Source organism: Chrysemys picta, chromosome 4 (assembly GCF_011386835.1).
Source record: "Chrysemys picta bellii isolate R12L10 chromosome 4, ASM1138683v2, whole genome shotgun sequence".
Taxonomy (NCBI): Eukaryota; Metazoa; Chordata; order Testudines; family Emydidae; genus Chrysemys; species Chrysemys picta.
In genome coordinates, this window is record NC_088794.1 from 87,859,487 (window position 1) to 87,882,205 (window position 22,719).

Consider the following 22,719-nt stretch of genomic DNA (forward strand, 5'->3'; position numbering starts at 1 on the left):
CATGAACAGCAGTCACAAAGCACTAATGGGAGTTCATGGGAATGTTTTGTTTGCTGACCATTTCAAAAGTGGAAGATGGCCAAAAACAAGAGGCACCTAAATCCATTCTGATCTCAAGTGATTTCCAGATTAGTTGACATAGGTAAGAATAAACCTCATCTGACTTTGCTAAAGAGAGAGAACTGAGATGGAGAAATAGACAGTATATCCTTTAACAGGTTCCAGGTTTAAAAAAAGTGGAAAACTTGAGAACTTAAAAATACTGTGTAATTAGACATGTCCAAAGGAGAAAATATGTAATCTGCCTTATTTATTTACTCCAGGCAGTTAGTTCTGTACAATACATTCTTCACTCTTGTAAGCAAAGATAATTTTCAAGACACGCACAAACATGTTTTTTGGGTACACAATATGGATTCTAGACACCATCTAGTGGCACAAAAGCCTTATGACAGCTCAGTCTGAACAGTCATCCTCCTCAAGGATTTGCAAAAGCAGTGTAGCATTTTCTATAGAGCAGTGGTTCTCAAACTTTTGTACTGGTGACCCCTTTCACACAGCAGGCCTCTGTGTGCGACCCTCCCTTATAAATTAAAAACACCTTTTTATATATTTAACACCATTACAAATGCTGGAGGCAAAGCAGGATTTGGGGTGGAGGCTGACAGCTCGCGACCCCCATGTACTAACCTCGTGACCCCCTGAGGGGTCCCGACCCCCAGTTTGAGAACCCCTGCCTTAGAGAGCTCACTAAACCTGGTTCTAAGGTATTATTAAAGAAAGAAGGAAAATAAGTAAGGCCCATATGATTTTGGAGATCTGTTTCTTTCGACAAAACCACCTTATGCCCCAGCTAGGCTTCATACAGCGCTGTTTGTGTTTGATCAGCACTTCACATGTTAGCACTCAGGAGCCAAAGCACCGTACTCAAGATTCCCAAAATATCAATGCAACAGAAAAATGCACTTGCTGTGTTGAATCAGTTTGGCAACAGAAAAGCAGTTAAGTGACTTGTCTTGTATTTAGAGATTAGCTCTTTCTATTGGTTTCTTTTTAGTGGTCAGTCTCTCATACAAGATGTAACCTAGGACTCATTTAGTCAGTACATGATCAAATTTAAGACTTGACCAATTAAACTTTTGAGTCCTATCTCAAGCCTGTGTAACTTCCCCTATCTTTCCCCACATATTTAGAGGAAAGTTTGGCTTTTCATTTGATCACTACACTGCAATAGTTAGAAAGCTGCTACTGTCTTCTGCTAATCGGACGGCTGATCCATTTCAAAGCCTGGGACAAGTTGTACTCACACAGCAGGAACAAAAAATTGAAAAATATTTTACAGTTTTTATGGTTAAATTAGAAGGGGTGAGGAGTGCTGCTTCTTATAGTGTCATAGCTGCTAATCTCTAGTGGCTGATGAACAGAAGGTATAAAAGCCTCGTTACTGATAGAAATTCTAGCAAATAGCAAAGACTTCTGTATTTTAGAACAAAATAACCTGGGATTATAACCCAGTTAATTCATATGGTATAAGGCTAGAAGGGACCACCGATCATCTAGTCTGACCTCCTGCACATCACAGACCATAGAATTTTTCCAAAATAATTCCTGTTTGAACTAGAGCATATATTTTAAAATCACCAGATATAGGGAAGCCACTACCACAACGTTATCCTCACTGTTAAAAATTACACCTTATTTCCAGTCTGAAATTGTCTAGCTCCAACTTCCAGCCATTGACCTTGTTATACTTTTGTCTGCTAGACCGCCAAATTTTTGTTTCCCCTGTAAGTACTTATAGACTGATCAAGTCAGCCCTCAATCTTCTCTGTAAGCTAAACAGATGGAGCTCTTTGAGTATCACTATAAGGCAGGTGTTTCAATCCTTTCATCATTCTCATGGCTCTTCTATGAACCTTCTCCAGTTTATCAACAGCTTTCTTGAATTGTTGACACCAAAACTGGATGCAGTATTCCAGCGGCAGTCGCATTAGTGAGACATACAGGAGGTAATGTAACCACCTTACTCCTTCCACTTTCCCCCTGTTTCTACCTCCAAAAATCACATTAACCCTTTTGGCCACAGCATCACACTGAGTTCATGTTCAGCTGATTGAAGAAATCTGGGGGGGGTGATGGTGGATAGAGTCCCTGCTTCCCAGGATAGAGTCCCTCACCCTGTATGGCCTACATTCTTTGTTCCTAGATGTATAAGTTTACAGTCTATTTTGACCCCTTCTCACCATCCCAGACAGCTTGGGCGGTGGGGGTTGCTATATCACACAACATCCTCCAGTGTAGAAAACTAGAACAGCTGAGGCATACTTCTGAAACTACACAAAAGCCTTGTCTAGATTAGAGTTTAAAGAGTTGATGTTAAGGCGGTTAGCAAGTTGGCCAACACAGCTGAAGAGTCTAGTGTAGATAAGGCATCTGGCCGTTAACACATGCTTAACTCATAGAGTTGTTAAACTGGTCAAGTTAAAGTATGTGCTAAGGCAGAGTACCTTGTCTACACACTACGCTTAAAATATGCAAGTCTTTGCCAACATATTCCAGTCCAGTCAAAGCCTCAGCGGCCTAATCCTGCGTCCCTTAGTCAGTGAAAAAAAAAAAAAAAAAACTCACTGAAGTCAATTATGGGACTTTTTCTTGAGTAAGAGATGCAGAATCTTGCCCTAAATGAGGATTTCATATGTCTGAGATTCAACTTCTCCCTGCAAAGTTTATTATTTTGTTCAACAATAAGCCTGTTAAATCCAGAACAATATAAATAGCAGCCAAAAGACAGAACATACTCAGATTGGTGACTCTTTTTAAGGTGACAATTTTGGGTATCAGCAAGAACAAAGCTATACAAGTATGGATTAAATTAGTGCCCTCTGAAATAATAGGCAAAGTTGGTTATTCCTCCCTTCCCTGCCCCAAGCTCTCCATTCTGCAGTAAGTTACTGCTTACTAAGGCTAAGCAATGGGGCAGAAGAGTGTCTTAAGGTTGGAGATCTTAGTTATTCTACAAGTTGGTGAGAGAAGCAGAACACCATCAGGTTCTGAGGGGAAAAAAGATCACTACTGACTCCTTAGAGACCAATCCAGAGACCTGGCAGGATGGAAATAAAGGTCTAAAATGTAGAAACAGAAAAGTATGAACTCGCCAGCAAGAGAGTGCTATCACGGCCAGAAAAAAAGTTAGTACATGCATAAAAATGGTACCATCTTACATATATTTATTCAAGATAATTTCTGCTGCATTTAATGACAATTTTGGCTACTTTCTAGTCATGTTAGCCCAGCACAGCCAAGCCATCTATTTGGGAGAGCACATTTCACTCTATTCTAGCTCATCTAGGAATTTGGTAACTAAGGGCTTATCTATACGGAGCAACTTTCTGGCATAACTATACTGCTGTAACTCCCCATGTGGACACTTATTCTGGAATAGAGAGCTGTGTCATGACATAAGTTAAACTGGAAAAAGGCACTCATTCTACAATAAATGTCCATACTGAGAGTTATAACAGTAGAGTTATGCCAGTACATTTCCCTGCGTAGACAAGCCCTGAGTTGCAACCATGGAAGCTTTATTACCATAGATAGGGGTGAGCCAGAAACAAAGAGCCCAGATTGCTTATCTTTTTACAAGCAAAAAAGATATTTTATAGTATTGACAAAGGAAAAACTGAGCTGGGAACCTGACTGTATCAGTGAAACTGGGACACAGAATTCTACAATTAAACTGTTAGTAATTATTTAGGGCTTGCCTACACAGACAGCGCACTGCAACCTGGAGTGTAAACATAGTACACAGGCTAGTACGGGGTAAGTGTCCATGTGGATCCTGCTCATATGGACGAAGAGTTCCCTACTGCATTTTGATCTATTCCGGAAAGCATACTACAGAATTTGTAGTGTATGGCAGCAGGATCCACCCAGACACTTAGTGGGCGGCAGACTGGTGCAGAGGTGATTTAGACCCTAGCTTGCCTCAAAAAAAAGAGTGTTTGCATAGAGAAGCCCTTAAACTAGAACTTCATATTAAAGCGATGAGCAAGGACAACAATGCTCATTAAGGGCTAAATAAGTCTCAGTAACTATCAGAAAAGTTACAGTTAGCTTAGCGTTGAAAGTATGGAAAAGATCAGGTAAGGCAATTCAGATACAGATTCCAACTACTCTTTTAGTTCACTCTCTCAACATTTAGATGGTTGACGTGTAGCATTATAAAGGCAGCCAATGAGGGACTCTCACAGATCTTCCAAGTGAGAGAGTTCCACAGCCAAGGACCCATGGGAAAGTCCTGATTAAAACTAGGTACCAAAAAACAAAACCAATCCATTACACAATTCACAGTTTAAATAAATCGGAGTCCATCATTCTGTCATCAGTACAATGGATGTCTTAACAGGTTTAAATGAGTTTTCTATAAAAGTCAGTCCTAATCTAACTCCATTAGATGAAGATTAGTCTGCTCTACCAGTGGATATGTAATAAATACAAGTGCACTGTTGTCTGAGTAAAATTGTAAATCTGGGGCTATGGGCAGTGTAAATCACTGTAAATTCATTCTCTTGGAATTCTCTTTTTCATTTATCGGCACGTGCCAATTTTCTTTACTGTAATGACATTTGCGTATTTCCAATTACGAAACAAGAAAAAACAAAAAGGGAAATTGTATACATTTACTTGAACTGCTCAAAAGAATTCTCAGATTATGCTGATCAAGAGAAAATTAAATTTAGTTCTAAAGTTAAATTTGTAAAAAGGAAGAAAGAAGAAGAACATTCCTTCCCAAAAAAGCAGCTCCAAAAGAAAAATTCTAAGTGCACATACCACATTAGGGATGTCCTTCATTTTAAAAGGAAGTACATCTCCCCTAATACTGTAATCTTACACACATTTTTAAATTGTACATTTTTGCCAGAAAAGCAGAATAATGAAGTTGAATTAGACAATAGAAGTCTGAGTATCCATAGGACTTTCTGAATATCTGAAACCCTTGGATAACTGGGAGTTGCTGCTGGGTCAGCTCACCCAAGGCACACAGACTTTGGAGACTGATGGCTTTTCCTCCAGTTACTCAAAAACAGCTAGCTTCCACTAAGGTTGCGCACTCTACCAGTATTTCAGTGCATCAGTGCTGGGTGTAAAGTTAAGATGCAGTGATGATAGCCTGGTGAGCCTTTCAGCTTTCCAAATTTCCTGGGGAGATGAAGCTCCATTATGAATAAAAGGGGTTTTTGTATAAATCAAGGTTCTACTATATACATATACATATACACACACAAAATTAATCCTCCATTATTGCAAAACTTCGTGCTCTAAATTTTTTTATTGTGCCTCTCATTCAGGTCCTTTCTCACCACCCCACATTTGGACCACAGCTAGTTGAATGGCATGCCAGCACCTATGAAAAGAAGATTAGGCAACATAATACTCTATAAGAATAAAAAGACAGCCAGCTCTTACCTCTGTGGTTTGCGAATATCCCAAAGTCCCACACCCTCTTTAGAGTTGGCAGTAGCCAGTAATCTGGGTTCTACTGGATTAAACATCACACTATGAAAGGCTGATGGGTAGTTTGCCAAGCAGAAGGGCTCTGTTAAAAAAAAAAAAAAGTGAAGATTTCAGACATAAGAACAAACAATGCATGCAACTGTTCTGATGCAATGATTTTGCAACTCAGTATACCATTTCCATATAGTGATCTGAAAATACAGACACATTTCCCTGCAAATTCTTACATTAAACACATTCCAAACAACATAACTGATGTTTTGAAATCCACCCACATATATCATCTTTGCCCAGTGTGGAAAAATCCCATATATGGCAGTTTAAGAAAATTCTCCACATAGAAGCTTAACAGAAGAGTTTAAGGCCATGACATTATACAGATCCAAAATTTCAATCTCATTAAGATGGAAGGCAAAAGCTGATCCTAAGTCAGTGGGTTCTTAAATCAGTGGTTTTCAAAGTTTCATAGTGCAAACCACATATTTACTAAAGGAATAAATTTCATGGAGCCCTCCCCATTCATAAAAGGCAACTGCAGTACTTGCTTACATGGAAAAGTAACATTACTTAATGAAATTTGGCAGCTAGAAACAAGGGGAAAGAGTCAGAACCATGTGAGAAGCCATCTCTCCACAAATCACTGCAGATTACAAATGCTCTAAAGATCAGTGTCAGAGAACCACTGGCTGTGTCATTTATTTTAATTCTAAGTGTTATTCAATAGTTTTGTGATTCACAGAGATGTGCTGAAGTTCAGAGGAAACATACCTGGTACACGTAACATCACATGTAGGTAAGTTACTTGGTTAAGCAGGTTTAAGATTCCAATAGCATAATCTGCATCAGCTTTTTATTCAGTGGACATGAAAAAATTAGTGTAAGTTACATCAATTTTACGTTCTGTGGTGACCGCAATCAGCCCTGGCTGAATATGGGCACAACTCCTTTAAAAATCAGCATTAAAGAGTCTCAGCACCTCTGAAAGTCAGGTCACTTGTATTGGGTTTTTAACATTAAGCACTCAAGTTTGAAAGTGTTGGCAAAAGTTCGTACTACCCAGCAGAAGTAGTGTCACTATGACTCCATGGTAATACAAGAGTATTCTAATTACTTACATTTATTTTTGTAATCAATAACAAACTACCTTCAAGTCTTATACACAGAACAATAAAATAAAACCAATACAAATGCATAAAAACTTTGTAAAGAGAAAGACATGCAACTAACATGACATGTGCCTGCCATCATCTCCATTCTTCTACTTGTAGATTACATGCTTTTCTGCCACATTTTTTTGACTCAGCTCTTCAGAGCAAGGACTTTTTCATTAAGTGTCTGTATAGTGCCTACTACAAATTTGGCACCTATCCAGTTTGGGACCTCTGAGCAGTGAAGCATTTAAAAGAAACATGAGGATCTGCTATCCGGTTTGAAGAGGAGCTTCTCTACCATTAGAAATCACTGGAAATGGAAGAGTAAGTTGTTTTAAACTGACTGACTTTTGGGTCCCACATTTGCAAGCATCCAACATTTTGGAGATCTATAAATATCAGGGCTATTTTTAAGGGAGAGGGGTGGTTTGTTTTTCTTTTAAAAAAGAAGTTTCAAAATCTATTCATTAGAGAGATTACCTGGACATCATAAACTGAACACTAAGTTTGAGAAGTTATCCCTGTGATTTCCTCCCAAATGATCCCATTATTCATAGTCTACCCCAGGGGTCGGCAACCTTTCAGAAGTGGTGTGCCGAGTCTTCATTTATTCCCTCTAATTTAAGGTTTTGTGTACCAGTAATACATTTTAACGTTTTTAGAAGGTCTCTTTCCATAAGTCTATAATATATAACTAAACTATCGTTGTATGTAAAGTAAGGTTTTTAAAATATTTAAGAAGCTTTGTTTAAAAATTAAATTAAAATGCAGACCCCTCCTACCAGTGAGCCAGTGTGAGTGCCACTGAAAATCAACTTGTGGTTGCCTACCCCTGGTCTACCTTATAGCTACCCATGACTGGCTTTTGGTGCTCTTGAAATTGACTTCTTTTTTGGGAATACTTTTAACCAATTTGCAGCCCACAAGGGGTCAATGGTTGCCATTGATGGCACATGTCAAATGCCTACAGCTGAGCCAAGTACCTCCACTGAATAGCTAGTGTGACCTCTAACTATGAAGGGGAAAAGGCGAATACAAGGCAAATTCACCGAGCACAGGACAGATAAAGGGACCCTGTGTTTTAATAGAGACTCTCTTTGTAGCTTTGGTCAAGTCTCAGCCTCCAACTGATCTCAATTTTACAGACAGGGAAATGTTTCTATTTTATAGTGCTGTTCTGGTGATTAAAGTTTATGAAAAGCTATTACAAGTGCTAAAATTTATTGGAAGGCACACACAACCCTCCAGAGACTGCAGGCCTAACAGCTCCTAAAGCTGAGGTCTAGAGAGCGGTCCCTTAAAACACACTTACCTGGTGACAGCTAGGCACGGGCCCCAACACAAGCAGCAGGCCTAAATTTCTCCCTCCCATTTTTACAGAAGATCAGTTAAATTTGGAGTACCCAAGACTGTCCTGTGTGTAGTAGTGTGATCAGGAGGGGCAAACATTTGTTTGGCAAGCCCACCCAAAGCACTAAGGCTGGCTCTAGTCAACAGGCAGTTTCAAAAGCAGACTAACGGTAGAACCGATCCTTTCAGTTTACATCATCAAATCGGGTTCCTGCTGGGACATAAATGCTGTATCATTAAAACGGCAGCCCTCACTGAGAAACACAGACCCCATTCAGTGAATGGAGATCCTGGAATAGTGCCAGATTGCCAAATGAAGGGTTTTTTTAATTTAGTAAATATTCACTTGGCCGAGTTACTGTAACTAAATCACTGGAGTTTCACCTGCATTAAAGACACACTTACCTTTCAAAGTACAGCACTGTACTTTTCTCCTAATTTACAAAAGTCTGACAATTTGTTTAATTAAAAACAGATTATACTATCCAAATTAGTCAATTTAATTAAGGGATTTAATTTGGTTATTGTTCTCTTCTGCTTTATTTCACACTTGCAGCTCTCACACATAGCAATATGAAAAGGTTTGTTTCTAACAAGAGACGTTCAATACCATCCCTCCCAAAGCTTGAGAAAACAGGTTTTTAAAAGGGAAAGTCTATGCAAGAGATTGAGGGCTTGGGGGAACTGAATTCCACTCTATGGCTGTTAGTTAAAATAGAATATATTCTAGCAGCTTATATATGAGATTTGAGATTTTAAAAGGAGTTTGCCAGACTTTAAGGATTTTGACCCTGCATACATTTACTAGTAGGCATAGTGCTCACTACCACAAATGGTCCCATTGAAATCAGTGAGATTACTTACTGGCACTTATAGTGGGGAGCACTACGTCTTGTAGCAAAATGATTACAAGCTTGGGACTTAAATGCTGAACTGGAGCCTCCATACATGTTTGTTTCTATTTAATCACTAGAAAACATGCAGACTTCATACTGACACCGAACAACCCCTGGACAAAAGGCCATCCTTATCAATAAACCTCTTAAGAAGCTGCCCCAGAACCATCTCAAATGTATCGAGTGCAATCCTGCTCCACGTTAGTTATAAGGCCATCTCTTAAATGAGTTTCAGTAACAGGTACAGCTGAAGCAGTGACAAATATGATTTAATTGCAAGTATAGGTAAGTACAAATGATTTCAGAAGCCTTAGTTAAACTTGAGTTTAGCCATATGATGCTAAATACAGTTTCATCTTTTGCACACTTGCAGTTAAACAGTGCTCAGCTCTACCTGTTGCTAACACCCATTGTCTGTACTGGGAAAACTACCTGTTGCTGATAAGGCTTTACAGTCTGTCTTGTCAGAAAGAGACAATAAAAGAGGGTGGGTTTTGTTGTTGTTTTTTGTTTGGTTGGTTGGTTGAAGAAAAAACTATTCAGAGACCTACCTGTTTAGTTAGGTGTTCACTCAATATGGTGTATTTTAATAAACCTAATTGTATACTTACCCAACAGTGGGACTATTAGAGATACACTATCAAGTAGTTTATTTCAAAAATTGAGAATTAAAAAAAAAAAAAAAAAAGTTTTGCATAGGGCTGTCACTTAATCGCAGTAACTCACGCGATTAACTCAAAAAAATTAATGATTAAATATATTAATCGCAGTTTTAATCGCACTGTTAAACAATACAATACCAATTAAAATTTATTAAAATTTTTGGATGTTTTTCTACATTTTCAAATATATTGATTTCTATTACAACACAATACAAAGTGTACAAGTGCTCACTTTATAATTTTTTACAGTGTAAATATTTGTAATAAAAAATAATATAAACAAAAGAAATAGTATTTTTCAATGCACTATAGTACTTGTATGAGGTGAAATCTTTGTCCTGAAAATGCAACTTACAAACGTAGATTTTTTTTTGGTCACATAAATTGCACTCAAAAACAAAACATTGTAACACTTCAGAGACTACAAGTCCACTCAGTCCTACTTCTCCTGCAGCCAATCGTTAAGACAAACAAGTTTGTTTATATTTACGGGAGATACTGCTGCCTGCGTCTTATTTACAATGTCACCTGAAAATGAGAACAGGCATTCTCATGGCACTTTTGTAGCCAGTGTTGCAAGGTATTTGCATGCGAGATATGTTCAACATTTGTATGTCCCTTCCTTCTTCAGACACTATTCTAGAGGACATGCTTCCATGCTGATGATGCTCGTTAAAAAAATAAATGTGTTAATTAAACTTGTGACTGAACTCCTTGGGGAAGAATTCTATGTCTCCTGTTCTATTTTACCAGCATTCTGCCATATATTTCATGTTATAGCAGTTTCGGATGATGATCCAACATATGTTCATTTTAAGAACACTTTCACAGAAGATTTGACAAAACGCAAAGAAGGTACCAATGTGAGATTTTTTAAAATAGCTACAGCACTCGACCCAAGGTTTAAGAATCTGAAGTGCCATCCAAAATCTGAGAGGGATGAAGTGTGGAGCATGCTTTCAGAAGTCTTAAAAGAGCAACACTCAGATACGGAAACTACAGAACCTGAACCAGAAAAAGGGAAAATCAACTTTCTGCTGGTGGCATCTGACTCAGATGATGAAAATGAATATGCGTCGGTCCGCTTTGCTTTGGATAGTTATTGAGCAAACCCATCATCAGCATGGACGCATGTCCTCTGGAATAGTGGTTGAAGCATGAAGGGGCATATGAATCTTTAGAGTATCTGGCACAAATATTTTGCGACCCCGCCTACAACAGCATCATGCAAACATCTGTTCTCACTTTCAGGTGACGTAAACAAGAAGCAGGCAGCATTATTTCCTGCAAACGGTAACCAAACTTGTTTGTCTGAGCGATTGTTTGAACTAGGACCAAGTAGACTTGTAGGCTCTAAAGTTTTACATTGTTTTATTTTTTCAAATGCAGTTTTTTTTTTTACATAATTCTACATTTGTAAGTTCAACTTTCATGATAAAGAGACTGCACTGCAGTACTTGTATTAGGTGGATTGAAAAATACTATTTCTTTTGTTTTTTACAGTGCAAATATTTGTAATAAAAATATAAAGTGAGCACTGTACACATTGTATTCTGTGTTGTAATTGAAATCAATATATTTGAAAATATAGAAAACATCTAAAAACAATAAATGGTATTCTGTTAGTGTTTAACAGCATGATTAATCAAGATTATTTTTTTGTGGAGAAAGTGGATGAGGAAAATGTATTTACTTATTCCCATAATACAAGAACTAGGGGTCATCAAATGAAATTAATAGGCAGCAGGTTTAAAACAAATAAAAGGAAATTCTTCTTCACGCGGCGCACAGTCAACTTGTGGAACTCCTTACCTGAGGAGGTTGTGAAAGCTAGGACTATAACAGAGTTTAAAAGAGAACTGGATAAATTCATGGTGGTTAAGTCCATTAATGGCTATTAGCCAGGACAGGTAAGGAATGGTGTTGCTAGCCTCTGTCTGTCAGAGGGTGGAGATGGATGGCAGGGGAGAGATCACTTGATCATTGCTGTTAGGTTCACTCCCTCTGGGGTACCTGGCATTGGCCACTGTCGGTAGACAGCAACAGAGGGTCCTGTGGCACCTTTAAGACTAACAGAAGTATTGGGAGCATAAGCTTTCGTGGGTAAGAACCTCACTTCTTCAGATGCAAGAGGTGCATCTGAAGAAGTGAGGTTCTTACCCACGAAAGCTTATGCTCCCAATACTTCTGTTAGTCTTAAAGGTGCCACAGGACCCTCTGTTGCTTTTTACAGATTCAGACTAACACGGCTACCCCTCTGATACTTGTCGGTAGACAGGATACTGGGCTAGATGGACCTTTGGTCTGACCCGGTACGGCCTTTCTTATGTTCTTACGTTAAAATCTCTTGACAGCCCTTTTTTTGCAAAACGCAAAATGCGGTAGAAATGTTTTATTAAACTTCACTTTTTCCCCTCCTTTAGACAACATACAAAAGCAGCTTGAAAACTGAACCAAGCCTGGAACAAAATGTTAGATTTCACCACTAACCAAGCTATATAGAGCACTTGGCATACGTCACAGAATATTGTTATATTTGTGTTTGAATAGAGACAGAAACTTCCAAGAACGATGCTGGCCAGTTCCAGGTTCTCTTTCTGTACTACAGAATGCACCACCACTGGGGACATCACAGCTACCTGAGAATTTCTGTTGTAGCACACAAACAGCGGGATTCAGAAAAGTTGTGGATTTATTTTAATTAGAGCATGGTTTATTTTTATTGTTTTGCAAAGAATTAAAAGAGAAACCCTTTTAAAAAGTACTGCATTAAGGCACTTAGTTTCCATATACAGAAAAGAACAAATTTTTCCAGGCAACTAATAAATGTATTTGCCTTCTGTCACATTAATTTAATAGATCAGGAAAGAACCTGAACACAAAGTAAGCACACACCCGAAAAACTCTCCTCATCACATAGAAGAAAGTGTAAATGCAGAAGCAGAACATTTTACAGGAGCCAAATTAACGGCTCAGTAATCTCAAAGGTAAATGTTTAGTTCATGTTGCATACAGAAACTGGATTTATTATAGGTACTTCTGATGGTCTTTCATGTCTAGTTCAAGGACTCAGTTCATTCTAGGACCTGAAAATGCAGGCCAGAGGGGTAGTGCCTGCAACCCTGCTAATCACAGACAGCTGCACTAATCCCAGAAGTGGGTGGCACTGACATGTTAGTGAGCAAGGCCAGGACTCCTAGCAGATGACTAATTCAGTAAGGAACCAAAGTACTGTGGATCCAAACAGCAGCTTTATGCCAAATAAAATGTTATATTAGAGGGCAATAAGATGAAACTGATGTAAAGTCAGGGAGGAGAGAGAAAGGAAATAATTACTGCAGTGACATGATGAATGTTCTGAATTCAATTTCCAGACAGAAACTATTTTAAAATGGAGTTAAGGGGGAGAATACATACCAGTCATTTAGAGTGATATACTACAGGATATTGTAATTATCTCCAAAATCATCTTTATAATCCCAGGAAATTCAGATTTAAGATATGGAAATGCACAGTTAGGGCACCTAAACAACCTTAACTCTGCTCTATAATGAAACCATACAATAACGATAGGATTATAATTAAGGCATTTTAATCTCAGATCTTTGATCTTTAGAAGATACTTCTTTTTCTAATGCGTCTTCAAAAAGGGACAAAGGGAGAAAAAGGAGAGCGTGGACACACCAACTGTTAGGAGATGGGATAGGCTCCCTGAATGTATGGATGCAGAAAGACGTATATTTAAAACTAAATATGATCTTTGGGGTCTGATATTTGAAGCCGTGTAGGCTGGCAATCCTGTGCTATTACTAGGGTTGCCACCTTTCTAATGGCTGGTAACAGGACCCCGAGACCCCGTACCTTCTCCACCTCTTCCTCCAAGGCCCTGCCCCCGTCGCTGGCAGGGTCTTCACCTGCACAGCCGAGGCCGCCTTACCCACTACCTGAGGGCTGCGCAGGGCCACGCACCGCTGCAAGCCTCACAAGCAGCCTGGCCCCACAGGCAGCTGCAGCGGCTGCTGCACTGCCTCCTCCTTTCTGCTTAGGATTGCAACATTTTCCACAGATAAACAAAAACACACGGCACCCAGACAGACACACAAGCTGAAACCCGGACTGTCTGGGTGAAAACCAGATGGGTGGCAACCCTGGCTATTACCACAATCCAACATTAGTACAAGACAGCAAATCACCACCCACACCAATCATGCACCATACTCCTTCCCCAGCCCCCAAATCTACCCCAATAAAGGCAGCTTTTCTGCATTCAAGAGCTCTCTCTATATTAATACTCTTTTCTGCCTGCAGCTCTCACCTCCATGGGGAGACTCTCGGATATCCCAAATGAGAACCCGGCCATCGTCGGATGAACTGGCAAAGACGTTATCATTCACTGGGCTCACTGAAAGGCCATACACTGCATCTTCATGTGCAAACACATCCAAGGTCTCACTGCTGCAAGACAAATATGTATTATTTCCCCTCCTTTTGGTGTACATTGTTTCAGGAGGCAATTGATAGCCATAGTTTTGTCACCTGGCAGTACTGCGCGACAAGATTAACACTGCTCAGACTAGATATGAAGTTCTTGTTATGGAGTTAAAAAACAATATTTGCTAACTAGACACCTACATATCTATCACAAAAAGCCTCCAAAGTGTGAAGGTGGCTACAAGAGTGAGGTTGCATTAGATAAGTTTTGCAATAAGTGAGCTCCGTTAGTTCCTCTTTCTTTTCAGTCTTTTAAAGTTTACAAGCTACTAATATACTAGTAATTGTAAACAGAATTAATATAAAATAAACAGTTACTCAACTGTGATGTTTTAAGGAAGGGAACATAAGTAAAGTAATGGGGTAAATTCATATATATATTTAACACCAGGAATGAGTTTGGCCCAACATTCTGTGCTACTAACAGCACTGAAGCTTTTAAAATTGCAAGAACTTCATGCAAGGGTGGAGCCAGCAACTTTGACAATAATATTAAGGGAAAATACATTGTGGGGGTCATATCTGTTTTAAAGAAGTAACCTTGCTTAAATTGTGCTTGTGTTTTTTATTTTATTTGCATTTCTTTAAGGAGTAAAAAAGGTGGTCTCAAAGTGTTCTGATTTTAGTTAAAGTTTTTGTTTGCTTGCTTGTTTTTTTACCTTGAAAGTATTATGAATGTCAGCTCTGGTTTCCTGTGTTTGAGAGGGGTCTTCCTGGGGCCCTAAAGATAGCTAGCTTTCATTTCTTAATTAAAAAGGGACAAGGAGGTGGGAGTGTTGATTCTTTAATACAAGCTTTCTTTCACCTAGAGGTGTTGCAATCATTGGAGTTAACTGTTAAAAGAACAACAGTTTTAAGAAGTCTCAGCTACTCAGCTTTCCTCTTGGGATGTCATTTCACTAGTTCTCCAATCAGGGTCTTCCAGGATAGACCACACCTGAATTTCTAATGTGGAAAACAAGCTGAGAAGACACTCCCCCCACAAGCCCTAGCCCCCTTTCCTCACAGTAGCAAAACAAGGGTTCAAGCCCAGTTTCTACTCTCCTCCCATTTTTGTAGGTCACTTTGAAAAGGACCAAGAAAGGAAGAATGCCAAGAAAAGACAGGCCATCATGACTTCTTAAAGGCTAGAACAGCCAGTGAGAGACTCCTGGATTTGCTGTATTTCTTGGGGAACAACCTAGATGCACAGTCTGTCTAGCAAAAACTCCAGGGTACAGCAAGTCCTTCAAGGAAATCCTGTCTGAAATTAATGCAAGTTTTAGCAGTGCCCATGCTAGAACTGCTGATCTAGGAGAGAGATCGAGTAACTGTCTCAGAGGTGACTAACTTGGAAAGCAGTTTTGATAATGTAAAGGCTAGAATAGCAGCAGCAGGAAGTTCCACTTGAGCATATGAAAAAAAAAAAAAGAATTTGATGGAGCTAGTTTACATACAGCCATCATTAAAACATAAAATGTTAAACAGTGAAATTTTAGAAAATTAAAATCAGAATTCAAAATATCACACTGACTGCGTTCCCCGCAGAAGATGGTGCAAAGTATTGCAGTATTAGAGGAAGGGGACAAATGTGCTGCAATTGGACAGAATAAATCTGAAAATCCAGTATGTAACAGAAGCACATGCCAAAACAAAATCAAAGGAAGGACTGTACTTAAAACAAACACTCAAGCAAGATATATGGTGAACAATCACTTTCTATAAAAGATGCCAGTGATAAAGACTTCTTGTCAAAACTAGGAGGGAATGGGGGAGGGTGGGGAGAAGAGATATAAAACAAAACTGCGTACGGTTTTTGTTTTGTTTTACATTCCCAGGTGTAAGCCAGAGAACACAAGCAAAGTGGAGAAGATTTGTTCTTCCTAAGAATGAGTGTGAAGAGCAAGCCATACAGCGGTTATATTTTCTCTTCAGTCAAAAGTCAAGTCAGACACTCAGGTAAAACATTTATTTTGGGACTTTTATTCAGCATAAAGAGTTTTGAACACACTTAGCAACAGAGATCCTTCCAAATTATGCTAACCAGGACTCAGGCAACACAGAGATTTAAGGTTTATATTTCTCACTATTCTTAGATCCGTTCCTGCCTTGTCTGGCTTCATATTCATTTTTCATCAGTGCACATTACTTAATCTTTATTACTTAACAGTTTGTGGGAGCTAAACAGCATGTACAGACCAAAACATTAGCCCACAAAGGTTGCACCCCAGAAATCAAATCCAGATCAGAAGAAACTTACTATCCTGATTGTTCAACTCTGATATTTAGACAGGGTAACACTATGTTGTCAAAATATATTTTGGATAACCTTTCTACCCGTGTTATCTCACCATATCACTTCTAGGACACAATTCCCCACAGCCTCGTACTTCTGATATCAAGTGGGTGTAAAATCCTATAGGTGTGAATGACCAATGCCTTGCACCTTGTGTAGTTATTTACACCTGTAGGATTTCACACTCACTTTGTACCAAAACTGCAAGGCTTTGGGGAATTGGGCCCTTGGAGCCAGATTTTTAAAAGGTATTTAGGCACTTAACTCCCCTTGACTTCAGTGGGAATTAGGTGCGTAGGTGCTTTTGAAAATCCCACTAGGGCCTCGATACCTTTAAAAAATGTGGCCCTTCAACTTTATAATTCCCCATTTGCAACATACTACTGTCTTCATAAGAGTACCTATCCCCCCGCCCACCCAAATAACATGAAACCAAAGGGAAAACCTCCCCACAATGTAATATTTTTACTTCAAAATGTCACCTTTTTTGTTTTTTTATAAAGACAGTACGTTTTGGGCTAAAATGTTCTAGAAGAAAAGTAAAGACCATCAGTTTGGACGCCTCCAGTGACTAAGGTTATGAAGCTGAAGCAGCAGTGGAAACAAACTATGCATTTACCTTTCAACATCATGGAGTATAACTTGCTCATCATTGCCTATAAAGAGAAATATAAACACTTAAAATCACGTACTGGTCATTAAAACTTTATAGTGAAGAAAAAAAGGTTTTGTAATTTCCATTTTGAAAACAAAAGCATTGTGGAGCGATGACCAGCCTGGTTGCCCAATGGTCAGCACTCTGCTCGTCTACACAGAGGCTCTGGGTCAATTTCTGGTTGTTGTCTAAAGCACCAAGCCTTAGAAGAGTGAAGAGTGCTGTAGAGGTAGTAAGTCTTAAATAAGGCATGCCTCACATTGCTCAGATACTTCAGTTAGTTAATTAAGGAGTGTTGCTGATAATGCTCTGACCAGTGAGCCAAAATTTTAGTGCATGCATAGGTGGAGAAGGTGATGATGAGAAGGTTCAGGTCTCCTACAGAGACACTTATACCCACTGCAATTCACAAGGAAAGATGTAACTGCTTAAGCTGTTACATCAGAGGAAGGGCAAACTAGATGCTATCATAGTTTTAGCATTTGAATTGTGAGCCCAGTGCACTCTGCATGTTAGTACAACAATGCTCAGTGCTGCTGCAGTGACAGCATATTGGGCTACAATCACTGTTATGCAGGTGTACACACACACACACTACTGTGACCACAATTATTTTCATGTTAAAAATCAGATAGCCTCCCTTGATCATGTTCGTTAAATGCAAGTCAAACTGTCCATATCAATGCAGGCCAAGGGGACTGCATCCATAAAAAAATATCCTGGTCCCTCCAGGTATCCCCAATCTCTAGTAATGAAGGTTGTTCCCCCTCCCCCATTCTCTGTACTAAACACTAGCAAATACAGGTTTAGCTTCTTCGGTTTATGAAAGATTCAACACAGCATTATGCATGCAGTTACCATTCATTTGCAGTGGAATGAAGAAAGGATAAAATAAAAACCAAAGAACCTCATCCCTAGTCTAAGTCCATCTATCCATCCCGTAAATATGATGCCAGCTATCAAGCAGTGAAGCTCATGTGATGTTCAGGAGAATGAACAAGGGTTCAGAAGGAACAAGAATCCATTTATTGATATGCATTTTAAATGTAAAGAGGACTCTAAATTTTGGTTCATCTTGTACATGTTTAAATCTGTTTGCTCCATGGAATAAACATGAGAAATAAGTTTACATGTAGCTAAGTGGAGGCAAGAAGTGTTTTCCTATGTCCACAAACTCTCTTTAGAGGCTCCTGGCAAATAAGGACACAGAGCAACCATTACTGTGCCAGCATTAGGCTATGTTTACACTTCAATTTATGCCGGCATTGTGTGGGCGGGAGAGAATACAAAGTGGCCATGACTTGCCTCTATCTCTGGTTCTGTTGCTATGGTGGGAGGAAGAGATGGGGGATGTGGCCAGGACCACAAGTTGACTGGGTTACACATGGCACCCTAGTAGTTGTTTGCTGTTAAAAGTGTCACCACCATTCAGGTAAGTAGGGTTTACAATAACTTGGTTTTACTGTGATATTTAAAGAAAATTCATACCATTTGTGGAGATTAATTTGGTAAGAAGTGTGTGTGTTTGTGTGTGTGTGTGTGTCTGTCTCTCACTCTTCCACTTCATTTGGAACATCTCCCCTTTTACACTGGTTATGACAACGAAAGACCAGAAAATGCCCACTGTTCTATTCAATTATACTTCTGGGGATGGAATAAAGCATATACAGAAGGTGGTTTGGTAGTCGAAGCCCCAGATTTGTATTAGTGGGACTCCATGGAACCACAAGTTCAGTTCAGCTTTTCATTCACCCAAAGTATGAAGTTGAGTTCAATACAGTTTACTATGAGTATTTAAAAACCATTCATGTTCTCTGTGTTCATTGAACATTAAAGGCTCCATGGCACTCTTTGTAGGAGCAGGGTTTGCCTGGTGTCTTTGGCCAAAGTTTCCTTTCCAAAGTTTGTTGTGCAGAGCACTGTCCACCCAGCTGCTGCCCACTGCTCTAGAAGTACTATGATATTATAATCTCTACCTGTATACATACACACAAAATGCTTTGAGATCTTTTGGGCAGAAGACTATATATAAAGTGAAAAATATATATTTGTTTTGGCAACCTGCGTCAATCCATAACAAACACACTGTCAAACATTTTCATGATAAGGGGGAGCTCCTCTTTCACTGTGAGTATGAACTAACAGTTACATTCACCTTAATCAAGTTTCCATATTTTAGTTTTTCAATTTGCAAAAATAATCTGATTTTCTGTGGTTGAACTTCAACTCAATTCAAATTGCAATATTATATTGGATAGGGAAAAACCTTTACACTTGCACTTCTATCAGACCTTTCAAGGATGACTCCACTTTATAAAGTATATTTAGCCCCCTTTTATAAAGGGAAATAAAATAGAGAAGATAAGAGACTTAGTTTACAGCACTGACTATAAAGTTCACAAAATCTCAGTGGGAGAAGGAAATCAAGAGCTCCAAAAATATGCTAAAAAAGAAACAAACTTAATTACATCATAGGGTGGGCAGATGAAGGATACACATTTCTTTCCCTTCTTTACTGGTCTCAGACTGTAGAAGGAATGCTCTGCATGGATTTTGATACATATGCATATATCCATTCATTAAAACATGTTTCTTCCCCTCCCCTTCTCTGGAAAAAAAAAAAAGTGTGTGTGTGGGGGGGGGAAATCTAGTACTGATGAAAGGTGTCAGACCAAAAGTTTTAGAGACTGCAGTCTTCTATATATTTTTCCAGATCAAGTACATGTTTCTGGCACACAGCTTCTGTCCCAATACCTCAATCCTGAATTTTAAGAATGAAAGTTGTTCAGTTTTAACAGTCAGTTTACCACCAAAGTGAAGCAAGACTATCAGCAAGTGGGCCAATCAGTGCCAAGTGTGCTGGTGGTTTTTCAATGTAGGCATCTGCCTACTGAAAGCTGGAATGAGATCCCAAGCTCATTTCAGAGACCACTGAACAGCCATCAGATGGTAACAGCATTTGATCACTACTAACCTGTTCTAAATTTGAACTGGCAACCTATAATGAAAGCTCAGTATTCCATGCATACTTGTGGAACTGTCAGAGACGATTCTGTTGGAGGGCCTGCTCCTTAGCTGAGCCAGAGCTCAAGGAAGGGCAAAGGTGGCTTTTAGCCATCTATCCACTTCTTCAATCTCCAAAGGCTGATTTGGACCAAATGATATCTTCCAGAAGTCTCAGAGTGTTAGGCCTCCTATGCCAGGTTGGGGGAGGGGTCAGGAGCAATGGCATAGAGCAGACTATGCCAGCTCAGCAACATTAAAAAAAAAAAAAAAATGTTCCCATTTCAGGGGACTCCTCAGGGGCCAATTTAGAGCAGTTCTGTGCAGGCCAATAGGTCTTTGTGAGGGATAGGATCTGGCTCATTGTTTTTATTCTAAAGAGTTTATAATCCAGTTTCCTTAAATTAAGTTTCTTTTCCTCCCTTACCTCCAGAGAACACTTTTGTGTTACCACTGTTGAAAGCTAGGCAGAAGATGTTAGAATGATGCTCCCCTTTCAGCTGCACTGGTTTGACTCTGGAGTGGATGGCTTGTTCCATATGCCAAAGCAGGACCCGGCGGTCATCCCCTCCTACAAAAAAGGAAAGGAAGCCTGTGTGACAGACTGAACTAAATGTAAGCCAATGGAAGAGAGAAGTAAGGTATTTAACACTGTCAACATTCACACAGGCTTTGTTGGGATCCAGATTAGTTTACCACACAGCCCCCTCCCCCCTTCCACCTCCATTGGTTTGGATATGCTAATGGTTATGAACAAAATTATTCACATCAAGATATAACACCTGGACATTTGGTTATCATTTATGAAACGCAGAGAAGACAGTAGGTTAAGTCTAAAAGATTAAATACTTTCTTTTTGAAAACAAAAAACAAACAAACATTCTTTCAGCATATACAGACACCATCAGCCTGCAGGTACCAAAAGAACCTCACATATGGACATAACACCCTGTCCTGTAGCCAGCCCAATTTAAGTATCAAGATTTGAATACAGATGCATCCGCTTCAGCATGCCCTCTCAACCTGCTGTTAAATTAAAGACTTGTAAAGGGTAAAAAATGTATTTCTGTGGTGAATACCTGTCACAGGTCGGTTAATAGTGGCAATCAACAGAGCAATATGGGCTTAAAACCATTTTTTTTATTTGCAGCTCATTGTACTTTTGACCATTAACCTGGTCACCATTTTGAAAGGCAGTAAACCATCCATAAAATACACTCAAATATTTGCCAGACAGATAAGGCAAAAGTTGGCAAGGAAAGAAATATTAGCTGGTTTTCAAACTTCTAAAAAGAAGTAGTAAAACAGTTATTAGACTTAGGCAGAATAGCATTTGACAATGCCCTTTGAATGTAGAGTGCTTTTGAAAAGTACATGTTTGAAGATTTGGATAAGAAAGTATTTTTTAAAGGAACAGCCAAATAAGTTAGGCTCAAAATAAATTTAGTTGGTGATTTTTATATGTGAACAACAAATTATATTGGAGATTAGACAAGTCATTACATATAGAAAAGTTTCAGTTAAAACAACATTTTAACATTTCCTTGCACAACTGGAAGCCCAAAACACAGCAAACTTGGGCCACTGTATAGGCCAAAAGTGAAACAGACTACAACCAAAATGAAGCTGATTGCTTAGATAATAAAATCAAACCAAAGTCAAATGCATAGAGTTATAAAAACAAAACAAAAAACCCACACAATAAAAAGATTAAATATAATAAAATTTGTTAAAGCTTTTTTAGTGACAGAAGGAAATTTTTTCATGGAATTGAGTTATACTGAATGTGCCTGAAGTTACCAGTTTCTCAGCTAAGTCAAGTGCCTTAAGGCAATCCTTCTAAAATCTGTTAAACAGCACAGCAGTATTCAAACACTTCTTATACAATAAATTCTTAGGGATAGAGACCATCCCTTCTTCTATTTTTGTACTGCACAGTGCAAGCTGATGATATATGATAGACTTGTAATGTGTTTGATAATCACTAGGAATAGAGATGCCAAATAAGTGACATGTCCAGATTAATTATAAATGAACTTCAGTTTATTGGAAACTGATGTGAGCTTGGCTTTCTTGCTCGCTGGAAATGTGGCACAGGAAGTTCACGTGTACACTCCAGCTGTTTTAGATGAGTGAGTAATTAATAAGTGAAGGTTTCAGATAAATGCAAGAGGCAGTCATTGAAATACATTAAATTAAGTCTTTAAGCTGAAGAAACCTGGCAGACACTGACACTTTTAATTGGTTACTTTTCAGAGATCAGAGTTATTGTCAAAGTATCAACCTGTTTGTGACAATCATGTCTTTTAGTTGTCACCAGCCAGCACACCAGCAGTTTAGGCTCAAGCCTTCAATATGTAGGGGAGGTGATCACAACATTACTGTACTTCTATTAGCTATGTCTTGAGATGTACATTGTAAGAGGGCTTTTTAGAGAGTCAAAATATAATTTAATATTCTATTGTGGGAACAACATAAGACTGTAAAACCACCACCACATGCCTACCTTACCCTAATGCTCCTAGTTCTCAAACATGACTACCATCAACTAGGATTCCCACAAACTCTGTTAATTCTGTAAAAAGTGCATTTCCTGTGAATGCAATCTTTAAGAGTTAAGGACGTCACCAAGTAAGGCAACATTTACACCCCCATCAACCTAAGTTCACATTTTACCACCTGAACGACACAATATCAGGGACACTCAGAATGTTCATCTGTA

The 22,719-nt window shown here is 38.9% G+C and overlaps 1 protein-coding gene across 4 annotated transcripts in view; it reads right to left on the reverse strand.

Annotated features, from left to right (window-relative positions):
• DCAF5 (DDB1 and CUL4 associated factor 5) overlaps positions 1-22,719 on the reverse strand; it is a 100,299-nt gene that overhangs the window by 67,209 nt on the left and 10,371 nt on the right. For 3 of the 4 annotated variants that reach the window (XM_008172540.4, XM_005305916.4, XM_024109219.3), the window contains exons 2-5: positions 20,425-20,568; positions 16,959-16,995; positions 13,889-14,028; positions 5,467-5,596 (exon numbers count right to left, since the gene is read on the reverse strand). In XM_008172540.4, the coding sequence (XP_008170762.1) occupies positions 5,467-5,596; positions 13,889-14,028; positions 16,959-16,995; positions 20,425-20,536 (419 nt within the window). In that variant the 5' untranslated portion in view covers positions 20,537-20,568. The remainder of the gene's footprint in view (positions 1-5,466; positions 5,597-13,888; positions 14,029-16,958; positions 16,996-20,424; positions 20,569-22,719) is intronic. The other variant, XM_042849343.2, reaches the window with a different exon arrangement.